Source organism: Hemicordylus capensis, chromosome 13 (assembly GCF_027244095.1).
Source record: "Hemicordylus capensis ecotype Gifberg chromosome 13, rHemCap1.1.pri, whole genome shotgun sequence".
NCBI lineage: Eukaryota > Metazoa > Chordata > Lepidosauria > Squamata > Cordylidae > Hemicordylus > Hemicordylus capensis.
In genome coordinates this window covers 19,123,588-19,148,764 of record NC_069669.1, presented here as the reverse complement: position 1 = coordinate 19,148,764, position 25,177 = coordinate 19,123,588, and the positions used below count along the sequence as shown (strand labels likewise).

At 47.2% G+C, this 25,177-nt stretch overlaps 2 protein-coding genes across 4 annotated transcripts in view; one reads left to right on the top strand and one right to left on the bottom strand.

Annotated features, from left to right (window-relative positions):
• NATD1 (N-acetyltransferase domain containing 1) overlaps nucleotides 1-1,439 on the bottom strand; it is a 29,787-nt gene extending 28,348 nt beyond the window's left edge. Inside the window, exon 1 of one of the 2 annotated variants that reach the window (XM_053276359.1) lies at nucleotides 1,112-1,439. In XM_053276359.1, coding sequence (XP_053132334.1) covers nucleotides 1,112-1,208 — 97 coding nt within the window. In that variant the 5' untranslated portion in view covers nucleotides 1,209-1,439. The remainder of the gene's footprint in view (nucleotides 1-1,111) is intronic. The other variant, XM_053276358.1, reaches the window with a different exon arrangement.
• Nucleotides 1,440-15,621: 14,182 nt separating this feature from the next.
• MAP2K3 (mitogen-activated protein kinase kinase 3) overlaps nucleotides 15,622-25,177 on the top strand; it is a 55,622-nt gene continuing 46,066 nt past the window's right edge. The window contains exon 1 of one of the 2 annotated variants that reach the window (XM_053276587.1): nucleotides 15,622-15,896. In XM_053276587.1, the coding sequence (XP_053132562.1) occupies nucleotides 15,752-15,896 (145 nt within the window). In that variant the 5' untranslated portion in view covers nucleotides 15,622-15,751. The remainder of the gene's footprint in view (nucleotides 15,897-25,177) is intronic. The other variant, XM_053276586.1, reaches the window with a different exon arrangement.

Below are 25,177 nucleotides of genomic sequence, written 5' to 3'. Positions count from 1 at the left end.
CTGGGGTACTTCTTTAACTAGTGCCCCATAGCCAAACAGGCCTGCCACCTCTGTGGCAGAATATCTGCACGCTTTCTTGAAAGCAAGCCCCACTGAAACTCAGTGAGGCTTACTTCTGAGTAAGCATCTGCAGGATCAAGCTGCATGCCATACATGTGCGAGGCCAAAGCTAAAGTTTAAGCCCTCTGCAAAATAAAATAGGAGGAGCAGATTTAAAAGTAATCAGTTCTTTGCAGAATTATTCCACTCAGCAGTTGAGAGAGAGAGAGAAATGGGGAGTCAAGTTTGAATTAAGCAGGTTTGGACCCCAGAAGGTGGGGGAGGAGAACACGGGTTCCAGTGTGGATCTCACCAACTTCGTTAGTAAAAATAGATCCTGCAAAGACAGGTGTTCGTTCCCCTACCAGCCAGAGGAAGTAACCAACACAGCAAGAAAAAGGGGCAGAAAGGAAGCCAGAGAACAGCTCGCCTATTGGGGGGTGGGGGGGAGGCCAGAATGAAATCCCCTGCTCGCGCCTCATCTCTACCCACCTCCCCCTCCCCACCGTCTCCTGGTATCCAGTTGCTAAGGGGCTGACACCACAGCTAATCTGTTGCATAACCAGCCTCTCACTGCAGCAGGAGCAGAAACGGAATTTGGGAGGAGAAGGGAGCAAAATGAGGAAACACACATGAGCACCCACAGGAGCTTCCCCCCACCCCCCGGAGAGGGCACAAAGGCTGCAAGTTATTATCCTGCACCTGGGAGTAAGCCCCACTGAGTTCAAGGGGACTGGCTCGATCCGGGGGTGGGGGTGGGAGGGATCCTTCGCTTCCTCCCTCCGGAGGCCCATGGATAAGACCCCGAAACAGCCACTTCCTTGCAAGACGCCCCGAGGATTCCCCCAGAGGAAGAACAGCAGCCCGTGTGTTGTGTGTGAAGTCAGCAGGCACCAGGCTTCCCACACTCCCTGGGATTACTTGCAAACAAAAGATCGCACGCAGGGGAGGTGCAAGACCGCAAGGGAGAGAGAGAAAAAGAGAGAGAGGGAGGCAGGCAGGCGGAGAGCCACCCCACACATGCGCCCCCCCCCGCCCGCCGCCGCAGGATTCTGCCCCCTTCCCTGCTCACCATTCAGCCTGACGGTGAACTGCCTCCTCTTCCGATCGTGCTCCACCTCGATGGGGCAGCCAGGCTCCAGGAGGTTCAGCTGGGCGGGCTGGGCCATGATGAGCCAGCCACACGGGCTCGCCCCTGCCTGGGCTCTTTTTGCGCGCCCGCCGCCGAGGCTCCCCACCTCGCTGCAAGCCCGAGGGGGTTCCCCTCTCCTCCCGCCTCCGCCCCAGATTAACTTCCGCGGGGGAAGAGCGCGGGCCAGCAGCGGCCACGGAGAGCCATCCTAATCTCCTGCTGAAACGGACTGACACAGAGCAGCAGCAGCCGCGACAAAAAAGCCAGAAAAATCAGCTGTGAACTCACGTGCCAGCCGCCCAGCCAATGGCGGCCCGGCTTTTTTGTTTTGATACATTCCGTTCGATTCTTAAAGGCACACGCGCCCTCTTGGGCTGAGCCTCCCCAGCCCCACACCTCGCCGCTTTCCCTCTCCCTGGGGTGTGTTTAAGGTGTGAGCTTCCCTGGCCTGTTGTGTGGAATGAGGTTATCTGGAAGAGGGCAGAAAAACCAGACTAATCCTGAGCCACCCTCTCTGCCTGAAGTGGCTGAATTCCAATCCATGTAGCCATGTGGGGTGGGGTTATTTGGGTGTTGTTCCTTGGGGATGGGGCTGTAGCAGCTGGCGGGGCGGGGGCTCGTCTGTTTTGCATGCAGAAGGTCCCATGTTCAATGCCTGGCATTTCCAGTAGGGCTGGGAAAGAGTCCTCACTCCTGCCTGCAAAAACTCTGCTGCTAGTCAGAGCAGATAATACTGAGCTAGATGGATCAACGGTCTGACTCAGTAGACAGCAGCTTCCTATGTTCCTATAATAAATCGTCAGGGACAGCGCCATAGCTCAGTAGTAGAGCATCTGCTTTGCAAGCATATAAGGTCCCTGGTGTAACCTGTCCAGTATTTACACAAGAATAACTCCAGGTGGACACAGAAGAGCTTAAACAAAGCACATTCATTGAGCAACAAACACACTAAGTATAGATAGCAGATACAACAGCTTAGCAGATTCGGAGTATTCCACTAGAGTGCAACCTATCTGCAGATGCACTACACAATTCCAGCGTGGGGTAGTGCTGGACTAGGACCGGGGAGACCCGAGTTCAAATTCCCATTCAGCCTTGAAACTAGCTGGGTGACTCTGGGCCAGTCACTTCTCTCTCAGCCTAACCTACTTATTATTATTATTATTATATCTATCTATCTATCTATCTATATTTCTCCTGGGTGTGCTGGGCTGCGGGGGCGCCTGATTGGTCCTGGCGCACCCAGGAGAATTGCCTGGCTGGGCGGCTGCGGAGGCAAGGCGGCGGACCCCGGCCGTGGAGCATCTGTGCCTCTAGCTGGCCCGCCGCCGCTGCCTGGCCCGCCACCGCCGGGTCCGCTGCCGCGGCCGGGCCCACCGCCTTGCCTCCGCAGCCGCCCAGCCAGGCAATTCTCCTGGGTGCGCCAGGACCAATCAGGCGCCCCCGCAGCCCAGCCAATCAGCTGGGCTGCCAGGACGCATTTTTCCTGGGCACACCCAGGAGAAATATATAGAGAGATTATTATTATTATTATTACTTCACAGGGTTGTTGTGAAAGAGAAACTCAAGTATGTAGTACACCGCTCTGGGCTCCTTGGAGGAAGAGCGGGATATAAATGTAAAAATAATAGTAATAATAATAATTCAAACATATCTAACACCGGGTTCAATCCCTGTCTCAGCATCTCCCGGTAGGGCTGGGAAAGACTCCTGCCTGAAGCCTTGGAGAAGCTGCTGCCTGTCTGTGTAGACACTACTACTACAAATATTTACATACCACTTTTCAACAAAAGTTCCCAAAGCAGTTTACACAAAGAAATAATAAATAAATAAGGATGGCTCCCTGTCCCCAAAGGGCTGGCAATCTAAAAAGAAACCTAAGAGAGACACCAGCAACAGCCACTGGAGGGATTCTGTGCTGGGGCTGGAGAAGGCCAGTTGCTCTCCCCCTGCTAAATAAAGAGAATCACCACTTTAAAAAGGTGCCGCTTTGCCCAGGGCAAACACTGCTAGGTGGCTGGCGGGCGGGGGGGGGGACACCAAGGATCTGACTCCCACTGGGGCTAATCTGATTAGCAACCAGTCCACAGAGTGAGCAGTTTTACACACCAGGAAACTTCCCCTAAATTTGCCTTCTTGTATGGTTTTCTGCAAGGATCAAACCGAATGACATGCAAATCCTGGAAAGGTGAGTCGTTGTGGCAACTGATTAGGTAAAGTAAAGTGTGCCATCGAGTTGGTGTCGACTCCTGGCGACCACAGAGCCAATAGAGGTGTTTCCCATAGTCTGGGGAACATACCAGTGGGGATTTGAACCCGCAACCTCTGGCTTGCTAACCAAGTCGTTTTCCCGCTGCACCATTCGGTGGCTGGCAACTGATTAGCAAGTAGCTCTTGTGAACTTGTGGGGGGCCGGGACGCCCCCCATGTTTGTCCCACATGTTCGATTTATGAAAAAGATTCCACATTAACACACCCATCTGAAATGGGTTTTTTTCCTAACGTTTCAGTTGATCTTGATGGAGCTAAGAGTTCTCTTCTTTACCCTAGTTCTGTCACTGATGAAACTGAACCACTGCATTATATAACAATATTAATTAAGTAAGTAATAATAATAATAATAATATAGTAAAACACTCCAAGAATGTGGAAGTATTCCTTCAAGTGTAATCCACATTGTATGTATGTGTACCACAATGGTCCAGGCCCAGCATTGGGCGGGGGTGGGTGGGCAGGTTTGGCTTACAGCCCTTTTGACTCACGAGTATACCCCTTAGGTTCTGGCAACACACAATGCACCTTTTGAGGTTGAAGACTGCTACTGCTACTACTACTAGCCGCATACATGCTTATATACTGCCCTTCAATACAGACCCATAGCAGGGGGGCCTAGGATGTGCCTGGCCCCCTCAATTTTTTCTCTGCCCCCCCCCATTTTCAAATAAGTGTCCCAGGCCAAAAGGTGTCTCCTCCTCCTCTTGTGTGTGGCCCACCCTGAACTTTTAGGTTGGCGATGGGCCTGCAAGTTCAGCAAAAGTTCTCAAAGTGGTCGACACAGAAAAAGTCATGATACAAAACAGATGGTTCCCTGTCCCCAAAGGGCTTCCAATCAAAAAAAGAAATATAAGGTGGACGCCAGCAAGAGCCACAGGAAGAGGGATGCTGTGCTGGGGTTGGAGAGCTGTTTGGGGGTAACTTAAGTTTGGGGCGGGGAATGGACTGCAAGGGAGTAAAAGCTCAAGTCAGACCCCTGCATGCGGGTGCTCTTTAAAAGTGAAAACAAGCTCCTGACTCGATCCTGCTGCACTTAAGCCTTGGGTCCCCAGACTGAGATTTAAGGTCCAGTTGGGTGTTTAATTGCCACCCCCTCCCCAGGAGTGCTCTCAGCAGGAACCTTCCTTCCCATGGCCCATGGTATGTAGGGGATCCTGGAAGGAGAAGAATGTATGGAACTGAGGTGGGTGGGAAAGATGAAAACTCCCCAGTATGTGTCTGCTGCTGTTTTGCTCCTGCAGTGAGCTCATGCCTGAGTCCTTTCCCTACAAGGACATTTGCCCATCTCTGTAGTTCCTGCTAAGACCCAACAACAAGAGAAACATCTTTCAGCTGAATCTCAGAGTAGCCCTCTTCAGACATGGCAGGCATGCATACAGAGGTCTGCACACCAAATACACGTTTTTGTGTGAATGAGGACAGCTGGTCTTGTGCTAGGAAACATGAATTGTCCCCTTTGTTAAGCAGGGCCAACCCTGGTTTGTATTTGCATGGGAGACTAGATGTGTGGGCACTGTAAGATATTCTCCTCAGGGGATGGGGCCGCTCTGGGAAGAGCAGAAGGCTCCAAGTTCCCTCCCTGGCAGCATCTCCAAGACAGGGCTGAGAGAGAGACTCTGGCTTGCAGCCTTGGAGAAACCACTGCCAGTCCGTGTAGACAGTACTGAGCTAGATGGACCAATGGTCTGTCTCAGTATATGGCAGCTTCCTATGTTCCTATGACTGCACATACGTTCATTTTAAAAGTGAACCTGAGCACAGGTCTCCTCAAGAGGAGGCTCCCGATAAGAAGTACTCTACTGTCTGTGAACTGAAGATACTGTGTGAGCAACTAGACATTACATAGATCTGTGTGTGCAGACACTCAGGGTTGTATTCAGATGCAACCAGGGCAGACCCTGCTTAGCTAAGGGGACAAGTCATGCTTGCTACCACAAGACCAGCTCTCCTCTCTCTGAGACAATTAATCTCCCTCAGATTAACCTGAGATAATACTTCATCAAGATACACTTATGAGGATAATACAATCCATAGTATAAAAGTCCATATGATCTACATCATTCTACAGATCCACAACACTAATCCAGTGACCTCCGTTTCATTGTTAAACTTCGTCAAATGGAGAATAATCATAGAGAAATTAGAAAGCTTCAGTGCAGCTTGATAGCACTGGTGGTATTCATCCACATGTTCCACTGATGTGTAGAATCATCTCCATTGCTTCAAGATGATATACTAAAACAACCAGCTAGCAACAGTCTTAGAAGAAATCCCATAAACTTGATAACCCTGGTGATATTGGTCCATATGTTCCAGACTCCACTCTTCAAAGAAATAATACAACTCAATTATATTATAGTTCATAATCATATGCTTATAAGTGCATTATATCTCAGAAAATTCACAATATATACCTTGCTTCATTACAGGAATGTGAAGCAAAAAGCTTGTATAGAAGACACAATTCACAGAACCATCTATAATTAAAAGATATCTTGAAACAGCCCACTTACTATAACATGCCAATAAGATAGAAAATTATTCAAGCAACATCTTCTACAAACCTTTAATAAGTGCTTTATATGAAAAACCCCTAAAAAACTTATATCAAGGGTTAGGGTTAGGGTATAATATAAACTTATAAATATAAACTTATAAACTTATAAAATAATATAAATATATAAATATAAACTTATAAATATAAACTTATAAACTTATAATATAAACTTATATATAAACTTATATCAACCCCTAAAAAACTTATATCAAGTAACATATTGTAAAATAAGTCAACATTCAGCAAAAGGCTTGTATAAAACTCACAATACATAGAATCACCTCTATTTCTTCAAGGAGATATGCTAAACTACCAGCTTGCTATACCATTCCAGCAAGGCAGAAAACTGTGCAAGACCCATCTTGCATGGACACAATTTATAAACCAACTACTACAACTACTACTACGAATATTTATATACCACTCTTCAACCAAAGTTCTCAAAGCGGTTTACATAGAAAAATAGTTCACACATAAGTAAGATGGTTGCCTGTCCTAAAAGGGCTCACCATCTAGAAAGGAACATAAGGCAGATACCAGCCACAGCCACTGGAGGGATGCTGTGCTGGGGCTGGATAGGGCCGGTTGCTCTCCCCATGCTAAATATAAGAGAATCAACACTAAAAGCAGGGGTCAATTTTAGCAGGGGTCAGTAGCTGGAAGTCAACTGTAATTCTGTAACTGATTATATAAAAGTATACTACCCAGTGATAGATACTCATTCTGAAAACTTACAATATGTGTATTTGATAGACATATGCCAGAAACACGGATAATTTTGTACAAAAAAGCCTTTTAAATTTTGATCTGATTTTAACTGATTTTTCAAAATGTCTTTTAAATTGTTTTGTATTGTATTTTGTAGTTTCTCTCCCCACCCCCCCTTTTTTGGTCTGTTATGATTTAATGCATTGTGTGTTTTTATCTCATGTTTTAATGTAAGCTGCCCAGAGAACTACAGTATTTGTTATGCGGCAGCTAACAAAGTAGTTTAATTTTTATTTATTATTATTATCTCTTGTTTACATAGTCAGACAGGTGTTATTGACTGGTTTGTTTTATCCAGACATCGAGTCCTTCCCAAGGACCTGGGATGGCTGAATTTTATTATCGTCGTTGTTGTTGCTATAGATATCGTTGCAGAATATAGGCTGTTCCCAGTAAAGCTGTTTTTTGTCATTGGTGATGGTGATTTCTGTGGCCCCTATGGTGTTGAGGTGCTCTTCAAGGTCTTTTGGAACTGCACCCAGGGCGCCAATTACCACTGGGATTATTTGGGTCTTTTTCTGCCACAGCCTTTCAATTTCAATTTGTAGATCTTTGTATTTTGTTGGTTTTTCTATTTCTTTTTCTTCTATTCTGCTATCTCCTGGTATTGCTATGTCGATTATTTTGACTTGTTTTTCTTTCTTCTCGACTACAGTTATATCTGGTGTATTGTGTGGCAGATGTTTGTCTGTTTGTAGTCGGAAGTCCCATAATATTTCTGCATCTTCATTTTCTACAACTTTTTCAATTGTATGGTCCCACCAATTCTTGGCTACAGGTAGCTTGTATTTTTTTGCAGATGTTCCAGTGTATCATCCCTGCTACCTTGTCATGCCTTTGTTTGTAGTCAGTCTGTGCGATCTTTTAACAACAGCTGATTAGGTGGTCCACTGTTTCATCTGCTTCTTTACAAAGGCAGCACTTGCTGTTTGTTGTGGATTTTTCAACTTTTGCTTTGTTGTTGTTGTTGTTATTAAAAGGATGAGAAATCCAATTTTTAATTGAGGTACTAAGGTGTTCAAACTGAAAATCCAGAATGCTTCACATTGGAATAACTTCATTATCGGATCCATTCCTTCCTTGCCAGATGCAAAAACCTTTTCAATAGCAAAGAACTTTAAATCATCTACACTGTGGTTACGCTCCAGAAAATGTGCCATCAACTCTAGGTTACCAATCCTAATTTTGTTTTTGTGCTCAATTATGAGTTTTTTATTATCTACTAGTTTGACCCACATAAAGAAGTGAATGGGGTAAATAACAAATATAAGGAGAGGAGAGCTGGTCTTGTGGTCACAAGCATGACTTATCCCCTTAGCTAAGCAGGGTCTGCCCTGGTTGCATATGAATGGGAGACTTGATGTGTGAGCACTGCAAGATATTCCCCTCAGGGGATGAAGCCACTCTGGGAAGAGCAGAAGGTCCCAAGTTCCCTCCCTGGCAGCATCTCCAAGATAGGGCTGAGAGAGATTCCTGCCTGCAAGCTTGGAGAAGCCGCTGCCAGTCTGTGTGTAGACAATACTGAGCTAGATGGACCAAGGGCCTGACTCAGTATATGGCAGTTTCCTATGTTCCTATGACATGAGACATAAGACAATTCGTAAAAGATCTTAATGTTATTGAATAACCATTGTTGGGACTGACAGATTGCTTAATCTGCAAAGACTGAAAACAGCAAGAGCAATGGCCACACCTAAAATGCCCAGTGACTCTGGTGGTATTTGAACTCATCATAGTGTGATTAATATCTGAGTGTACTAATCGATCCAAACATCCTTTGGTAACCCATACTTGTTGGTGTATCACAGTCTGGAAGATCTTGAACAATATGGCAATGTCTCTCTATAATTATTTTAATGGAACTTGCTAAGGGACTGGATTCCACGGATCAAAACAATTTAGATCAAATAACCTATGTCTGGCTATTCCATCTGTACATTTTGCAGCACTCTCGATAGTACGTGGGAGGAAACCCCTGTCTTTATCCCTGGGAATATACGTCCCTTTCTTGGTGAAAGATATGGCTGTTGGTACAGTTTCTTTTTAATCTTAAAAATTGTGCAAAAAGGATATTATCTTTGATGTGTCTAGGGTGGATACTCTTATAATGAAGGATATAAAACCTGTCGGTAGGTTTACGATATCCCTTAACCAAAATGTTATTAGCCTCCTTGTACACGGTGGCATCTAAGAATGAAATAGGATGGTCATTAATGTGTCAACGAAAACATATATGTGAGTCAATGGAATTGATCCAATCAGTAAATGAAAGTATAGAACAATCAGATTGTACAATGATGAAATTGTTCTCTAAGGGGAATATCTTACAGTGTTCACATGTAGTCTCCCATTCAAATGCAAACCAAAGTGGCCCCTGCTTAGCAAAGGGGACAATTCATGCCTGCTACCAGAAGACCAGCTCTCCTCTTTTCCTGTAACCTAAAGTCACAGCTTCCTGTACCATAATTCTTTATGATGAATTGAATATCTTTTTTTGGATATACAGGTGAAACTCGAACAATTAGAATATCATGCAAAAGTTCATTAATTTCAGTAATGCAAATTAAAAGGTGAAACTAATATATGAGATAGACGCATTACATGCAAAGTGAGATAAGTCAAGCCTTAATTTGTTGTAATTGTGATGATCATAGCGTACAGCTCATGAGAACCCCAAATCCACAATCCCAGAAAATTAGAATATTGTGAAAAGGTTCAACAGTCTAGGCTCCAGGTGTCCGACTCCCACTCCAATCAGCTAATCAATCCATAACACCTGCAAAGGGTTCCTGAGCCTTTAAATGGTCTCTCAGTCTGGTTCATTAGGAATCACAATCATGGGAAAGACTGCTGACTTGACAGTTGTGCAGAAAACCATCATTGACACCCTCCATAAGGAGGGAAAGCCTCAAAAGGTCATTGCAAAAGAAGTTGGATGTTCCCAAAGTGCTGTATCAAAGCACATCAATAGAAAGTTATGTGGAAGGGGAAAGTGTGGAAGAAAAAGGTGCACAAGCAGCAGGGATGACCGCAGCCTGGAGAGGATTGTCAGGAAAAGGCCATTCAAAAGTGTTGGGGACTTTCACAAGGAGTGGACTGAGGCTGGAGTTAGTGCATCAAGAGCCACCACACACAGACGGATCCTGGACATGGGCTTCAAATGTCGTATTCCTCTTGTCAAGCTGCTCCTGAACAACAAACAACGTCAGAAGCGTCTTACCTGGGCTCAAGAAAAAAAGAACTGGTCTGTTGCTCAGTGGTCCAAAGTCCTCTTTTCTGATGAGAGCAACTTTTGCATCTCATTTGGAAACCAAGGACCCAGAGTCTGGAGGAAGAATGGAGAGGCACACAATGCAAGATGCTTGAAGTCCAGTGTGAAGTTTCCACAGTCTCTGTTGATTTGGGGAGCCATGTCATCTGCTGGTGTTGGTCCACTGTGCTTCATTAAGTCCAGGGTCAACGCAGCCGTCTATCAGGAGATTTTGGAGCACTTCATGCTTCCTTCCGCAGACGAGCTGTATGGGGATGCTGACTTCATTTTCCAACAGGACTTGGCACCTGCCCACACTGCCAAAAGTACCAAAACCTGGTTCAATGACCATGGGATTACTGTGCTTGATTGGCCAGCAAACTCGCCTGACCTGAACCCCATAGAGAATCTATGGGGCATTGCCAAGAGAAGGATGAGAGACATGAGACCAAACAATGCAGAAGAGCTGAAGGCCCCTATTGAAGCATCCTGGTCTTCCATAACACCTCATCAGTGCCACAGGCTGATAGCATCCATGCCACGCCGCATTGAGGCTGTAATTGCTGCAAAAGGGGCCCAAACCAAGTACTGAATACATATGCATGCTTATACTTTTCAGAGGTCCGATATTGTTCTATTTACAATCCTTGTTTTACTGGTTTCATGTAATATTCTAATTTTCTGGGATTGTGGATTTGGGGTTCTCATGAGCTGTACGCCATGATCATCACAATTATAACAAATTAAGGCTTGACTTATCTCGCTTTGCATGTAATGCGTCTATCTCATATATCAGTTTCACCTTTTAATTTGCATTACTGAAATTAATGAACTTTTGCACGATATTCTAATTTTTCGAGTTTCACCTGTATATATTTTTTAAGATGATGATGATCCAAAAAAAGATATTCAATTGGCCAGTTTATGTGTAAGGGATATTCCAGAACCCCGTTTTTTAAATATCATGCAGAAACTTTGACCACTTGATGAAGTTTAACAATGAAATGGAGGTCACTGGGTCACTGTTGTGGATTTGTAGTACGATATATCATCTATGGTTGGCGCCGATTCGTTGGGCAGCTACTTGGGAACGGGCCTTCTCCATTGCTGCCCCTGGACTTTGGAATGTGCTCCCATCTCTGGCAACTTTTAAAAAGGCATTGAAGACACATGTATTCACACAGGCTTTTAATTAGATTTATTCTTTGTAAATTTTTAATACTGGGTTTTAAATGTTTTTAATGGTTTCCATTGTTAATTGATTTGATGTTTTAAATTATTTTAACTGTATACTGCCCAGAGACGCAAGTTTGGGGCAGTATAGAAATATTACAAATAAATAAATAAGCAAGCAAGCAAGCAAAAATATAGGTTGTACCTGTATTGACTTTTATCTAACGGGCTGTATCATCCTCACAAGTGTATCTTTATGAAGATACACTTTATCTTGGGTTGAATCTTGATCTTTAGATTTATCTTGATCTTAAGATTTATATAATTTCTTAAGTCAGCATAAAGGACACCCACATCCAGAGCTGCACTTAGGTAATTTTGCAGCCTGGTCCTAAAGACCTTTGGAGGCCCCCCCTCCCACTGGGATGAAGTTAAGCATCATCCCCCTATACACACACACACACACACACACACACACCGTGACAAACACAGTATTTTTTTTTAACACGTGGGGTATATTTATGCAAATCTGGGGCCTCATTGCTTAGAAGTCTGTTCCCGCCCCCACTTTCCATCTACTGTTTCAGTAACAGAAACATTTCAACATGCAACTTATTCCCAACCCACAAATTTCTTTCCCCTCTCCCCCCTCCATCTCTAAAGCACCCAGCACAGATCATGATCAAGTGCAAGACGGCAGCGACCACACCACCCAGGATGGTCTAGAGAGGATTTGGGGGGCCCCCAGGGGGTGTGAAGGCCCTGGACTTTGGCCCCGAAGTCCAGGGGTAAGAGTGCCACACTGCCCACATCCACAATGTTGTGCATTCTTCGTTATATAGTGGGGATCTTGTGGCTTCTTGTGGGTTTGGCTTCTTAGCACGACACATCTGCTCAGACCCAGGATTTGGATGCAAGCATTTTGCAAGGCCTGGTGTCTGTGAGTGACCCAATTAACTTGTGTGACCCATATGGCCATATTCAGGCTGTGGGGTCAGCTGACAGCGTTCAGGCCAGTAGTGCATCCTAGAGGGCGCCCTTGGCCACTGAGTCGAATCTGCCTGGCTGGTTGTGGAATCAGCATTCTGGCTGAGGAGGAGGTCTCCAGGCACCATAAACTGGCTTACTGCAGACCCCAGTGCTGAGACAACTCCTCTGGGCCCTGAGCCCTTGCAAAACAAACACACACACACACACACACACACAAACAGCCCTGTGCTATGCACCGTGCTGCCTCAGAAGTAACTTAACTCTCAGGTGACTGGGCCCAGAATGGTTGCAGCAGGGATTTCTGCAATGCTGAGCTGCCTGATGCAAGGAAACAGCATTTCAAAAGAGCACAGATCATCACCCTTCTGATGAGGAAAGAGAGGCATAATCAGGGCAGTGAATATTTGCAGAAATATTTGCAGAAATGTGCTGGGAAATGCACAGATATTGCTTTGCCACGTTGTGATACAACACAGATGTATTTGAAGGCAACACAGACACATTCCTCTAGCACAGAATCATCTTGTCATTCATCAGTGTGAAGTTCTATGGAAGCCACTGCAGTGGAAGCAAGTATTTTAGGAACGGAGGAAGCGGACCAGATGTCTACCGAGTCAGACTCCTGGTCCACCTAGCTCGGCACTGTCTGCTCTGACTGGCAGCGTCTCTCCAAGGATTCAGGCTGGAATCTTTCCCAGACCTACCTGGAGATACCGGGCCGTGAACCTGGGGCTTTCTGTATAGAAAGCAGAAGCTCTGCCACTAAGCTATGGTCTACCATCAGACTATAGGTCCATCTAGCTCAGCTTGGTCTACCCTGACTGGCAGCAGCAGATTCTCCAAAATTTCAGGCAAGAGTCTCTCCCAGCCCTACCTGGAGATGTGAGGGATGCTGAACCTGGGGCCTTCTGCATGCAAAGCAGATGCTCTACCATGGAGCCATGGTCCCATCCCCTAATATCTACCAGGGCTCACACATGTGGTCGCTCATCCAAATGCACACCAAGGCAGACCCTGCTTAGCAACGGGGACAATTCCTGCTGGCTACCACAAGGCCAGCTCTCCTTCCTGAAGGAGAGATTGAGGTTTCGTACCTTGTGGGGGCTTCCCCACCATAAAACCCGAACATCCAAAGGCCGTACAGACCCCCTTACACAGAAAGGGAAGTGCCATTTGACCTGTACCATTCTTGACAGATTTGGGAACAAACCAAATGGCATCAGTGTGGAAGGGGTGGGAGGGATGGGAAGTGGGAGTGTGGGGGTGGCGGGAACAGACTCCTAAGCAATGAGGCCCCAGATCAGAGCCTCGGGACATTGTGACTGGGCATGATGGGAGTTGTAGTCCAACAGCCTCTGAGCACCCAAGGCTGGGACCCCTTGGGCCAGCCATTTACCAGCTGGCATGTAGGAATCCAGGGCCGGACTGGGGGCACTGAGAGGGTGGTGGAATATATGTGGGGAGGGGCAGGTTTTAAGCAGAATGGGTAATTAAGGGTGGGAGTTGGGGCGCAGGGGTGGGGCGGGGCAAACCAGGTGGGGTGGGGTGGGGTGCAGCAGGTAGGGTGGGGCAGGTGGGGCACCCCGGGAATATGCCCCGTTGCCCTGCAGGGCAGTCCGAGCCTACTTCTCACGACCAATCGGAAGGAGAGGGGGTGGGGCTCTCCGGACAGGGAGGGGGGAAAGGGGAGCCGGGCAGCTGGCGCGGGGAGAGCCCAGCGAGCGCAGGAGGGTGCACCAGGAAAACGCCTTGCTGCTCGGTGAGCCAGTCCGAGCCTGTAGGAATCACCCAAGGCTATTGTGGCTGTGGATGATGGGAACTGTAGTCCCCTCATCAACGTCTGAGCACCCAAGGCTGGCAACCATTTTCACAGATAAAATGACACGCGCACATGCAAATGTCTGCCCTCACATGCTTCTAGTGAGTTGGTTTGTTCTTTTTCTTCTTTTCAAATTCAGGAGAACCCTGTTATCTGCAGGGGTTCCATTCCACGGCACGGGGAGGGGGATAGAAAAACCGTGGATAGTGGGGAATTAGCCACCCAATGGTGCAGCGGGGAAGTAACTTGCCTAGGGAGCAAGAGGTTGCTGGTTCAAATCCCCAATGATGTGTTTTTCAGACTATGGAAACACCTATATATAGGAAGATGCTGAAAGGCATCATCTCATAGTGAGTGGGAGGAGGCAATGGTCAACCCCTCCTGTATTCTACCAGAGAAAAACCACAGGGCTCTGTGGGCGCCAGGAGTCGACACCGACTTGACAGCACACCTTTACCTTTTAGGGCAATGGGAATTGGGAAGTTGGGTTCCTCAGGCAGCTAAAAATGGACTGAAACTGGGGAAATGGGTGTGTGTGTTCTACTGTGCTGTGTGTCCCCCTGACTGTCCAGCAATGCCCTCCCAAGTCCAAAATTGTGGGTTTTTCCTGTGAAAAACCGTGTTTTTCTTCTGCACAAAAATGAGCCACAAAATGGCTCCTGTGCTCAAAATGGTGGGTAGAAATGACCTCAGAGGTGATTTCCGCCCATCCCTGACTTGCGAATACATGAGTCTTTGGTGCTGGAGAAGACTTTCGAGGTGACCATGGACAGCCAGGAAAACAAACAAGCGGATCATAGAAAAAATCCATCCAGAATTTTCACTCGAGGCACAAATGACCAGGCTCAAACTATCATACCTGGGACACATTATGCAAAGACCCAGCTCCCTTGAGAAGTCCAAAATGCTGGGAAAAGTTGAAGGCAAGAGAAGAGGACGACCAGCAGCAAGGTGGATGGACTCGATGATGACAGCAATGAATGCACCACTGCATTCACCTTAAAGGCCAAGCTGAAGAGAGACCATCCTGGAGAGAATCTATCTATGTGGGGGCTAAGAGTCAGCACCCACTTGATGGCACTTCATGAATCAATATAATATTTCACAGAATGTCATAAATGGAGGGATACTTTAGGAGTCTTCTACCCCAGGCCTTGGACACCGCTCCGAGCAGGAATCTGCTAAGGGTGTGTGTGTGTGTGTTTCCAGCCTTGCCTCCCTGCATTTTGTTGGACTACAACTCCCATCATGCCCAGCCACAATATCCAGAGGTTATGATCTGATCGGGAGTGTCTCTGATCGGGGGCCTCATTGACACTACTCCTGCCCCCTGCGATAGCGCAACCCCTGCAACGAAACGTGCACCAAACCCTTAGTGGCAGGTGAAAACAACCGTTGACTCTTGTGACACCCGGAGGGCGAGCAGATTGTTGTCGATGAGTCACGACGGCCTCAGCGTGCACGCCACGGGCCGCAGCACAGGTTGGCAGGCGGCATTTCCTTTCGCGCCACCTGAGAAAGAATCCGAGGGGGTGGCGGGGCGGGCGGGAGAGGGCAAGGGGCGTGGCCAGCCCTCCCCAAGACCCCGCCTTTTTGGAGGAAGCGGCCAATGGGGGCGGAGAGCCAGTTGGCCTGGGCGGGGACTACGGCCTCTCTCTGCAGCCTCGGGCGGGCACCGGCCGGCGGTGGCGCACCTGTTGGCTCTGGAGGCTGGTGCGTCAAGAAGAGCCCGGACATGCCCGGCTGCGGATGCGCTGCGCGCCCTCTCGTCTCCTGCCGCCGCCTCCTCCTCCTCACCTGCGCCTCTGGCCGGATCTGAGCAGCCAGAAACGCTCGATCCGGGACGAAAGCGGGCGGGAAAGCCAGCCAGCCATGTCCGGCTCCCTTTCCAGAGGTAAGAGGGAGAGGTTGGGCCCGGGAGAGAGATCTCTCCAAGCTGGGTCCCGCCTGGGCTCGGGAGGGTGGAAAGGGGACCTCTGGCGAGCAGCACTGCCGCGGGCTGCAGCAGCAGGGCGCTGGGTGAGTGCCAGCAGCAGCGGGGGACTGACTCGGAGCCAACCCGCCTAGGGGGTGGGGGGTGACCCCCACTACTGCTGGGGCTTCCCTGCGTGTGGACGTTGCGTGGATAGGATTCCTCCTTCCCACCCACCCGGGTCTGGACCCATCTCTCGCTCTGCTCTGTGCGCCGCCTTGCGCAAAGGCGCTTTGGAGATACTGGGGGGGGGGGGCTGAAACCATCCAAGCAGCCCGGACGGCGGCGGCTTGCAGGAGTTTGGGGATCCGGAGGGAGCGCGACTCACTTCCTCTTTGTAGGAAGCCCAAAGAGTAGTGTAGTCCAGGGTGTGTGTAGTCCTCCGTGTAGTCCGGCGGGGGGGGGCCTCCGGGAAAATAGAAATGGGGCACGGGGGCGCAGGGGGGGGTGGGCGCAGAAGGGGCGACGTGTTGGTGTGGGTGGGCGAGCTGTCCCCCACGCATTAGATGTCAGTAACAGAAAGGGGGGGTCTTGGTGAGAGGGGGGCTCATAGGGGAGAGGAAGTGATCCACAGAGCGGGGTGGGGGTGCTCCTTTTACTCCAGATCAGGTAATCCGGGCTGGGCAGAAGGGACCGTCTCGCCCATTGCTGAGCAAGAAGGAGAGCCAGTGGGGTGTTGGGGTTAGAGTGTGTTGTGCTAGGACCGGGTTCAGACCCCGCAAGGGGCCCCCCTGGGCCAGTCGCGTATCGCTCGGCCTAACCCACCTCACAGGATGGTTGTGACTGGGAGGGTGAAACACAGCCCTGCGCTCTGCGGAGGAAGAGCGGGATGGAGATGTAAACACATGATTGGGATGCCTGCTCTGGGCTGTCACTCTTCTTCTCGCCGCTTGCGGGACGCTGGGTTGCCTGGTCGCTCTGAGCTTGATGTTTATGTCTCCCTCTGTGGGAGGGAAATGTTGCCTGGTGCTGGGTTTGGGACGCTTGTCCACGGCTGGGCGAGAACATCAGAGGCTTGCTTGTGGGCTCGCTGCTTCTCCCCTGTGCATCTTCAGGGTCCCGGAGTTGCCAGAGGTGGATAATCTTCTCCCAGCTGGCTTGTCTGTCTTCACATCTCTCTTTCTTATTTATTTATTTATCAAATTTGTACACCACCCCGAACTTTCATCTCTGGGCGGTTAACAGCAGCATAAAACAAGTTAAAAACATATACCAAACTTAAAACAATTTAACAATTTAAAAATCAACCACAGATGAAACCTTAAAACTTTAAAGAGCTGAAAAAGCTTGGGTGAAGAGGTGCGTTTACAATTGCTTTTTGAAAATTGCCAGAGATGGGGAGGATTGTATCTCCGTAGGGAGCACATTCCACAATCTCGGGGCAGCAACCGAGAAGGCCCACCCATATGTGGCCACCAGTTGATCTTGCTGTGCAACAGGGTGGAAGTGGGAAGTGCTGCTCTGGATATGCTCCGGAGTTGGGAAGAGCGAAAGGTGTGTGTGTGTGTGTGTGTATGTGTGTCTGTGTAAAACTATATCTTGCTTGGTGTTGGCAAAGTCAGTGTTGCCGCTGGCTTGCAGAATATGGCTGTAAACAAAGAGAGTGTCAGGCAGCTGAACAAGTCAAAGCAGGATTCCTCGGCCTTGGGTGACCAGATGAGGTTGGACTACAATTCCCATTATCCCCTGCCACAATGGCAGGGGATGATGGAAGTTGTAGCCCAACCACATCGGGGCACCCAAGGTTGAGAACTCCAAGTTAAAGCATCCCCCTCCCATGTGCTCATTTTTGCACTTGGTTCTTTTGTTAGTTTAACGCTGTGCAGCCTTCAACGAAGCACAATGCTTTTGTTAATGCAGCCCACGGTTGCATTAGCTTGTCTGCAGAAGGTCCTCTGTGCAGAGAAAAAAGCCCACCAACATGTACATTTAAACTGACCTGGGTAGTATGTCAAGAGGTTTGCTGCTCCATAAATACTACTTTTGCTTCGCTAGGGTGCCCTGCCTTCACACGCACAGGACTCCAGACCTAGCAGTTTTACAAGCCATGTTCAGACATTATATTGTTCTTCCAGTCAGACATCTGTACACATGTACATGTTTCGTGTGAAAGACTGTACCTGAGTTCATTTTAAAAATGAACCTGGGTACAGGCCTCCTGAAATGCAGGCTGCAGACATCTGTATCCACACATTATGCAACATCCATACCATCCAGGCACAAAGTGGACACAGTTACAAATCTGTATGCTGGTGCAGTTATTCACACATTACTTTGCATTGAACGCAGGTACAGCAGTATGTTTCCTATCTGTGCCCTGCACTTGAAGGAGCCCTCCTGGACCTAGGTTCACTACAGTTATGCACTCAAAAATATGTACACATCTACAAACATCTGGAAGCAGCTGTAACATAATGTCTGAATAGGGCCAGAGTGAACATGTTCCCGATTTACCTTGCGTTCAACATAATGTGAATTACTGTACCTGCATATGGATTTGTACCAGCATTCAAAAACTTGGTTCAGACAGTCTGCTGTTCAAGTGTACAGATGTCTGTACACGCATACACATTTGTGTGAATGACTGTACCTGGTTTCATTTTAAAAGAGAATCTGGATAGAGGCCCTGCAAATGCATGAGTCAGAGAGGATGTGTGCTTCTGTTCCAGAGTTCAACATAACATGTGAACGACTGTACCTGTGTACAGATCTGTACCTGTGTACACTGTACACTGGTACAAGTTTTGAACATAACATGTGAATGGGCCTAGAGACTGAATGGGTGTTGAATATAACATATCAATAGGACTACAGTGCCAGGTAGATTTGCAGTGCAACTTGTACAAGGACCCACTTAAGGCATATCTACAATACAAATGTCAAACAGTTTGAACAATCTGGCCCTTCCACTGCCCAAAAAACCCAATTGTAGTTTTGTGTGGATGCTGAAAATTCTTTTTTATAGACCCCGGACCCTGGCCTCTACACAGAGTTAAAATTTCCAGGGTTTCAAATTGTTTAATTTGAAACACATTAGCTTCTGTGCAGAGTGAGTTCTGGAAACACGTTTCCCAAATGTCCTGGAGCAAAAGGTGTCTCTATCAACACAGAGATGAAACCTCCAAATCTGCCTTTTGCAAACTCTTGACCTAGCAAGAGGTTTGGATTGCATTTGTAAAACGTTTCTCTTGCTTGAAAGGAATGTCTCTTGCTTGAGATTAGCGTCTGAACAAGTATGTTACAGGGCTCTTTAATTCCCCACATCAAAGACTGGGAAACCCTTTTAAGGGCTCGGTTAATGACTACTGAGATACAAACTGCACATGGTTTGCATACTTGGACATAACAGAGTAATTACTACTTATGTAACTCAAAAAAAGATAGGACACTCGATACTGACAGCTTCCTCGTGTTTCGGTTTCCCATTTGGCAGCAGGCTTGCAAATAGTCACTTGCCTGGTCGCCTGCGGTGAGTGAGAATCTCCTCCAGCTGACCAAGCTGGCAAAGTGTTGTAACTTGGAGGAGGGCACTTGTTTTCATTTAGGCTATCAACATGCCACAGTGACTAACATGGGTATGTGTGGGTGGGTAGACTTGTAATCTTTTTATTTTTATGGACTAGTAATCTTTTAATAAGTCACCTTAAGTGGTGCAGCAGTTAAATGCTTGACTAACAAGCAGAAGGTTGCCGGTTCAAATTCCTGCTGGTACTGTATCCGGCAGCAGCAGTACAGGAAGATGCTGGAAGGCATCATCTCATATTGCACGGGAGGAGGCAATGGTACACCCCTCCTGTATACTACCAAAGAAAACCACAGGGCTCTGTGGGCACCAGGAGTCGAAACCGACTTGACGGCACACTTTACCTTTAACTTCTTAATGGCTGGTTTACAGCTAACAATTACGGATGGGCAGGTTTATTGTGGGTCCTTTCCCTTTAAACACTAAATGCCTGGCTCCAAAATAGTCTTTAATAAGAAGGTCGATGAAATTAAGATTGTGAAGTACTTTATGTAGCAAAAGCAATGAGGCGGTGGTTCCCTTTCTCTGACAGACTCGCCGTCTGAAAAGGGATGCAAAGGGTGACATCCAAATTAAATTGTTCCTAGTATTCTGACTGAAATTAAGGAGTCACTTTGAGTACCGGTAACTCTTGGGTGGTAAAAGTGAGTAACTGAGTTTGGATATCAACCACTGAAAGGGTTAGGGTTAGGGTTAGCGACACTTAATGTATAGGTGCCAGCAACACTTAATGTATAGATTATGCCATGTGAAACTCCTAGATTTGCATCTTGAAAATAAGTCCCTGAATTTTTTTTTCTGGGCACTCAATAGACAGCATGGTTTGATTGATCAAATTGGTAACATTGTTTGTACATTTAAATCTGAACCCAGACCCCAAAACCAGCCCAGAGAAGTTTTTTTCAGTGAACGAGATCAGAACAAAAACCTAACATATTTTGGCTGCCTTGAGCCTGCAGAAGTCCCACCAGATGTTGGTGAATGAAATTTGGCTAGAGAGTTCCAGAAGCATTTGAAATTTGAAAATCTTGCTCTGATAAGAGCAAGAGGAGAGCTGGTCTTGTGGTAGCAAGCATGACTTGTTCCCTTAGCTAAGCTGGGTCTGCCCTGGTTGCATATGAATGGGGAGACTTGTAAGATAACCCTCTTAGGGGATGGAGCTGCTCTGGGAAGAACAGAAGGTTCCAAGTTCCCTCCCTGGCTGCATCTCCAAGAAAGGGCTGAGAGAGACTCCTGCCTGCAACCTTGGAAAAACCGCTGCCAGTCTGTGAAGACAATACTGAGCTAGATCGACCAATGGTCTGACTCAGAACATGGCAGCTGTTTTCTATGTTCCTAAGAGGTTATGTTGTGCAGTTGGGCCACAGTCACTTCTGATGCACACTTGGTTGCCTGTCACCACCCACTTGTGTTCAGATACATTTCTAGAAATCTGGTCGGGCAGTAGTGTCTGATCACAACTTTGCAAGTTGCTAGAAATCATGACTTTTGTCCACTTTTAAAAAACCAGGTTCTGTGGTTTTAAGATTAATTAGCCAAGGAGAGGGACTGGATCAGTTTTGCCATCTAACTCCACTGGTATCGCCGACTTCTTGATACAAATGCCAGTTTCCAGGTTTGCTGCTGCATTTGGTGATGGGGCTGTATATAAGAAGAACCCTACTGGATCAAGCCCAAGGCCCATCTAGTCCAGCATCCTATTAGAGGAGAGCTGGTCTTGTGGTAGCAAGCATGACTTGTCCCCATAGCTAAGCAGAGTCTGCCCTGGTTGCATCTGAATGGGAGACTTGATGTGTGAGCACTAGAAGAGATTCCCCTCAGGGGATGAAGCCGCTCTGGGAAGAGCAGAAGGTTCCAAGTTCCCTCCCTGGCAGCATCTCCAAGATAGGGCTGAGAGAGATTCCTGCCTGCAACCTTGGAGAAGCCGCTGCCAGTCTGTGAAGACAATACTGAGCTAGATAGACCAATAGTCTGACTTAGTATATGGCAGTTCCCTATGTTCCTATGTATTTCGCACAGTGGCCCACCAGATGCCTCTGGGGAGCCCACAGGCAAGAGGTGAGGGCATGCCTTCTCTCCTGCTGTTGCTCCCCTCCAACTGGTATTGAGAGGCATCATGACTCTGAGGCTGGAGGTGGCCCATAGCAACCAGACTAGTAGCCTTTGATAGACCTGTCATCCATGAATTTGTCCATGACCCTTTTAAACCCATCCAAGCTAGTGGCCATCACCACATCCCATGGCAGAGAATTCCATAGATTAATTATGTGCTGTGTACTTCCTTTTGTCGGTCCTAAATTTCCCAATCTTCAGTTTCATGGGATGACCTCTTGTTCTAGTGTAGTGAGAGAGGGAGAAGAATTTCTCTCTGTCCACTCTCTCTACTCCATGCATAATTTTATACATCTCGATCATAACTCCCCATAATTGCCTCTTTTTCAAACTAAAGAGCCCCAGATGCTGCAGCCTGCTTTGTCTCATAAGGAAGGTGCTCCAGGCTCCTGATCATCTTGGTTGCCCTTTTCTGCACCTTTTCCAGTTCTACAATGTCATTCTTAAGGTACAGCGACCACTGAGTTTCTTTCTGTAGCTCAGTGGTAGAGCATCTGCTTGCATGCAGAAGGTCTCAGGTTCAATCCCTGGGCAGCATCTTCAGGTAAAGGTAAAGTGTGCCGTCGAGTCGGTGTCAATTCGGTGTTGACCACAGAGCCCCGTGGTTGTCTTGGGTAGAATACAGGAGGGGTTGACCATTGCCTCCTCCCACGCAGAATGAGACGGTGCCTTTCAGCATCTTCCTATATCGCTGCTGCCCAATATTCTGCAAATATTAAAGAAGCCCTTTATGCATTCTTTGTTGATTTTAAATCATTAATTGATGTGATCTCAAGAGATAGGCTATGGGAGAATTAATTTTGATATACACTCATTGGTTTGATTTTCATCCACCAAGGTACGCAAATATATCTTTGGCTATATTACTATACAGACGTTGGCGGTGCTTATTTCTCAAATACTAGTTGGTTTGGGGAGAATGTTATGCACTATTGCATCCTGTGGCTGCAATTAACACCTGAACATTAACTATCAAAAGACTAAAGCATTTGTCTTTTCAAAGAGGCAGATTCAACACACGATAGATGGGAACAATGTACAGCAAGTTAAGATGTATTGATACCTAGGAATTGTCTTTCAAGCATCCGGATCTTGGAAGGCACAGAGCAATTATGCTATTGGACAGGCACAAAGGAGTCAACTGCCCTTCTGTGAGGTTTTTTGTTTTTTAAGTCATGTTAATGAAGGTTATCATATTCCATCAGCTAATAGAGCATTTCTGGCAAAAGCCATATGTCAGTTGCTGTTGGGAGCACATTTCTGTGTCTAATTGCAGTTATGGCCCTCAGGAGATGGTCCAGTCTAAATTTCTGAGGGCCTGAATGTTGCTTGCACTTGGGACTCATGGGGACTAGATAAACTACTACTCTTTCTTGGCACCCTCCCCCAACTTGTAGGCTAGCGATGGGCTTGTTTTAATGCCTCCCACACTCTGGCACACATGCTGGCTTATGCCGGCTCTCTTAATATGAACACACCTGAGCTTTTGGCCGCATTTTTCTCTACCACCCTTTGCACATGAGGCTGCCAAGGGTGCATATGAGTGAAAGGGATGCTGGCTTGGAGGTGTTGATTTTGTCAGGTGCTTTTACACATGAGTGTGGCCACCTTGCTCCCGTGGGACTTACATATCTAAATGAAGCAGCTCAGCTATGCCAGCGAGAACCTGAACTTTAAAGGGTGGCTCTGGTGGGGATTTATTGTGTGAAGGCAGATTTCTCACTCTTCTCTTCCTTACGAGGGGAAGGGGAATTTGTGGTTTCACTGAGTTAAGTGAGGGGCCTTGGGGAATGCCTGCTGGCCGAACAAAGAGGCACCTCTTACAATGGGGGATCTCCTTATCTTTATCAGGGGGAGAGCAACCGCTCCTATCCAGCCACAGCACAGCATCCCTGCAGTGGCTGTTGCTTGTGACTGCCTTTAAGTTTCTTTTTAGATTGTGAGCCTTTTGGGAACAGGGGGGGCATCTTATAAGTTTATTTATTTTCCCATGCAACTGCTTTGAGAACCTTTGTTGAAAAGTGGTGTAGTAGTAGTAGTGAATGCAGTTTTATTATTTTATTAATTAATTGGAGATTTGAGGAAAGAAGCCTGTCAAAGAACCCTTGGCTCTCTGCAAGTATCACGGGGGTGTGTGTGTGTGCTTGTTCTTCCGACACAGAAAGGATTCTGTGGCCATTTAGGTCTGGTAAGAGAGCGAAACCTAATCCCTGTGAGTGATGTTGCCTGCGTTTCAGCTGTGCTGTCAACACAGGAAGCTGCTTTATTATTTATTTATCTATCTATTTATTTACATGTATGTCCCGCCCCATCCAAATGGCTCCAGGCGGTGCACAGCAGCAAAAACAAAACTCGCAAATCAGTCCTTTAAAAACAATCACTACAAAACAATTTAAAAACAGTATAAAACCATCTCTCTCTATATATTTCTCTAAGGCGTACCCATCGCCAATCCCATGCGTGGCAGCTCTCGCGAGAGTTCGTGAGCGAGCTGCCAGCAGGGGGAGAGGAAAGCAGTAGCACTCGTGGACAGGCTTGCGGATGAGTGGGGGAAGAAAGCGGCGGCGGCGGCCAGCTGCTGGGCGGGCAGGCGGGGAAGAAAGCAGCGGTGGGGGTGGGGAGAAAATGGTCATGGGCGAGCAAAGAAAACCGTGGTGGAGGCAGGATGGGGCGGGTGGGCAGGCAGTGAAAATGGTGAGGGCGGTGGTGGGGTGAGAACTAGAGGTGCAGTTGCTCTGCACCCGGCCGAACAAGTTAGCAATTAAAACAGTTTAAAATCCCCGGAAGGCCAGGCCAAACAGATAAGTTTTAAGGGCTTTACGGTGAGTTAAACGACTTGGCCTGCGTAGCCCACCTGAGGCTCTCCAGCTGCTGCTGGAATACAGCTCCCATCACCCCCTGCCCCAGTTTTTGCAGCGGGGGATGATGGGAGTTGTAGTCCAACTGCAGCTGGGTGGCCAGCCCTGATCTAGCACAATATTGTCTGCTTGGCTGCAGTGACTGTTCTGGGAGATTGAACTCAGGGCCAGGACTATCTGCCTGCACAATCTTTGCTCTTCTGCTGAGCTGTTGTTCCTCCCAGTTGGGATCCATCTTCGCTTGGGTACTTTTTCCTGCTAACCGAACAATGAGGCACTTTTCAAGTGATGATTCTGTTTATATTTAGCAGGGGGAGAGCAACTGGCTCTATCCAGCCCCAACACAACATCCCTCCAGTGGCTGTTGCTGGTGCCTTCCTTGCATTTCATTATAGATTGTGAGCCCTTTTAGGACAGGGAACCATCTTATTTATTTTTCTGTATAAACTGCTTTGAGCGCTTTTGTTGAAAAGTGGTATATAAATGTATGTAGGTATGTGTTATTTTAAAATATTTATAACCTGCAGTATTAACTCCACACATACTAACTGGGTGGCTAACAGAATCAGTAAAACCAATACACTACAGAAAACTCACACAAAATGAATAAAACAGAAACAAACGACAAACAAGCCTCAAATAAAACCAACATTTAAAATTACACGTTAAAAACATTAAAAGTTTTGTGTTTTTTTAAAAAACCCAGGTAT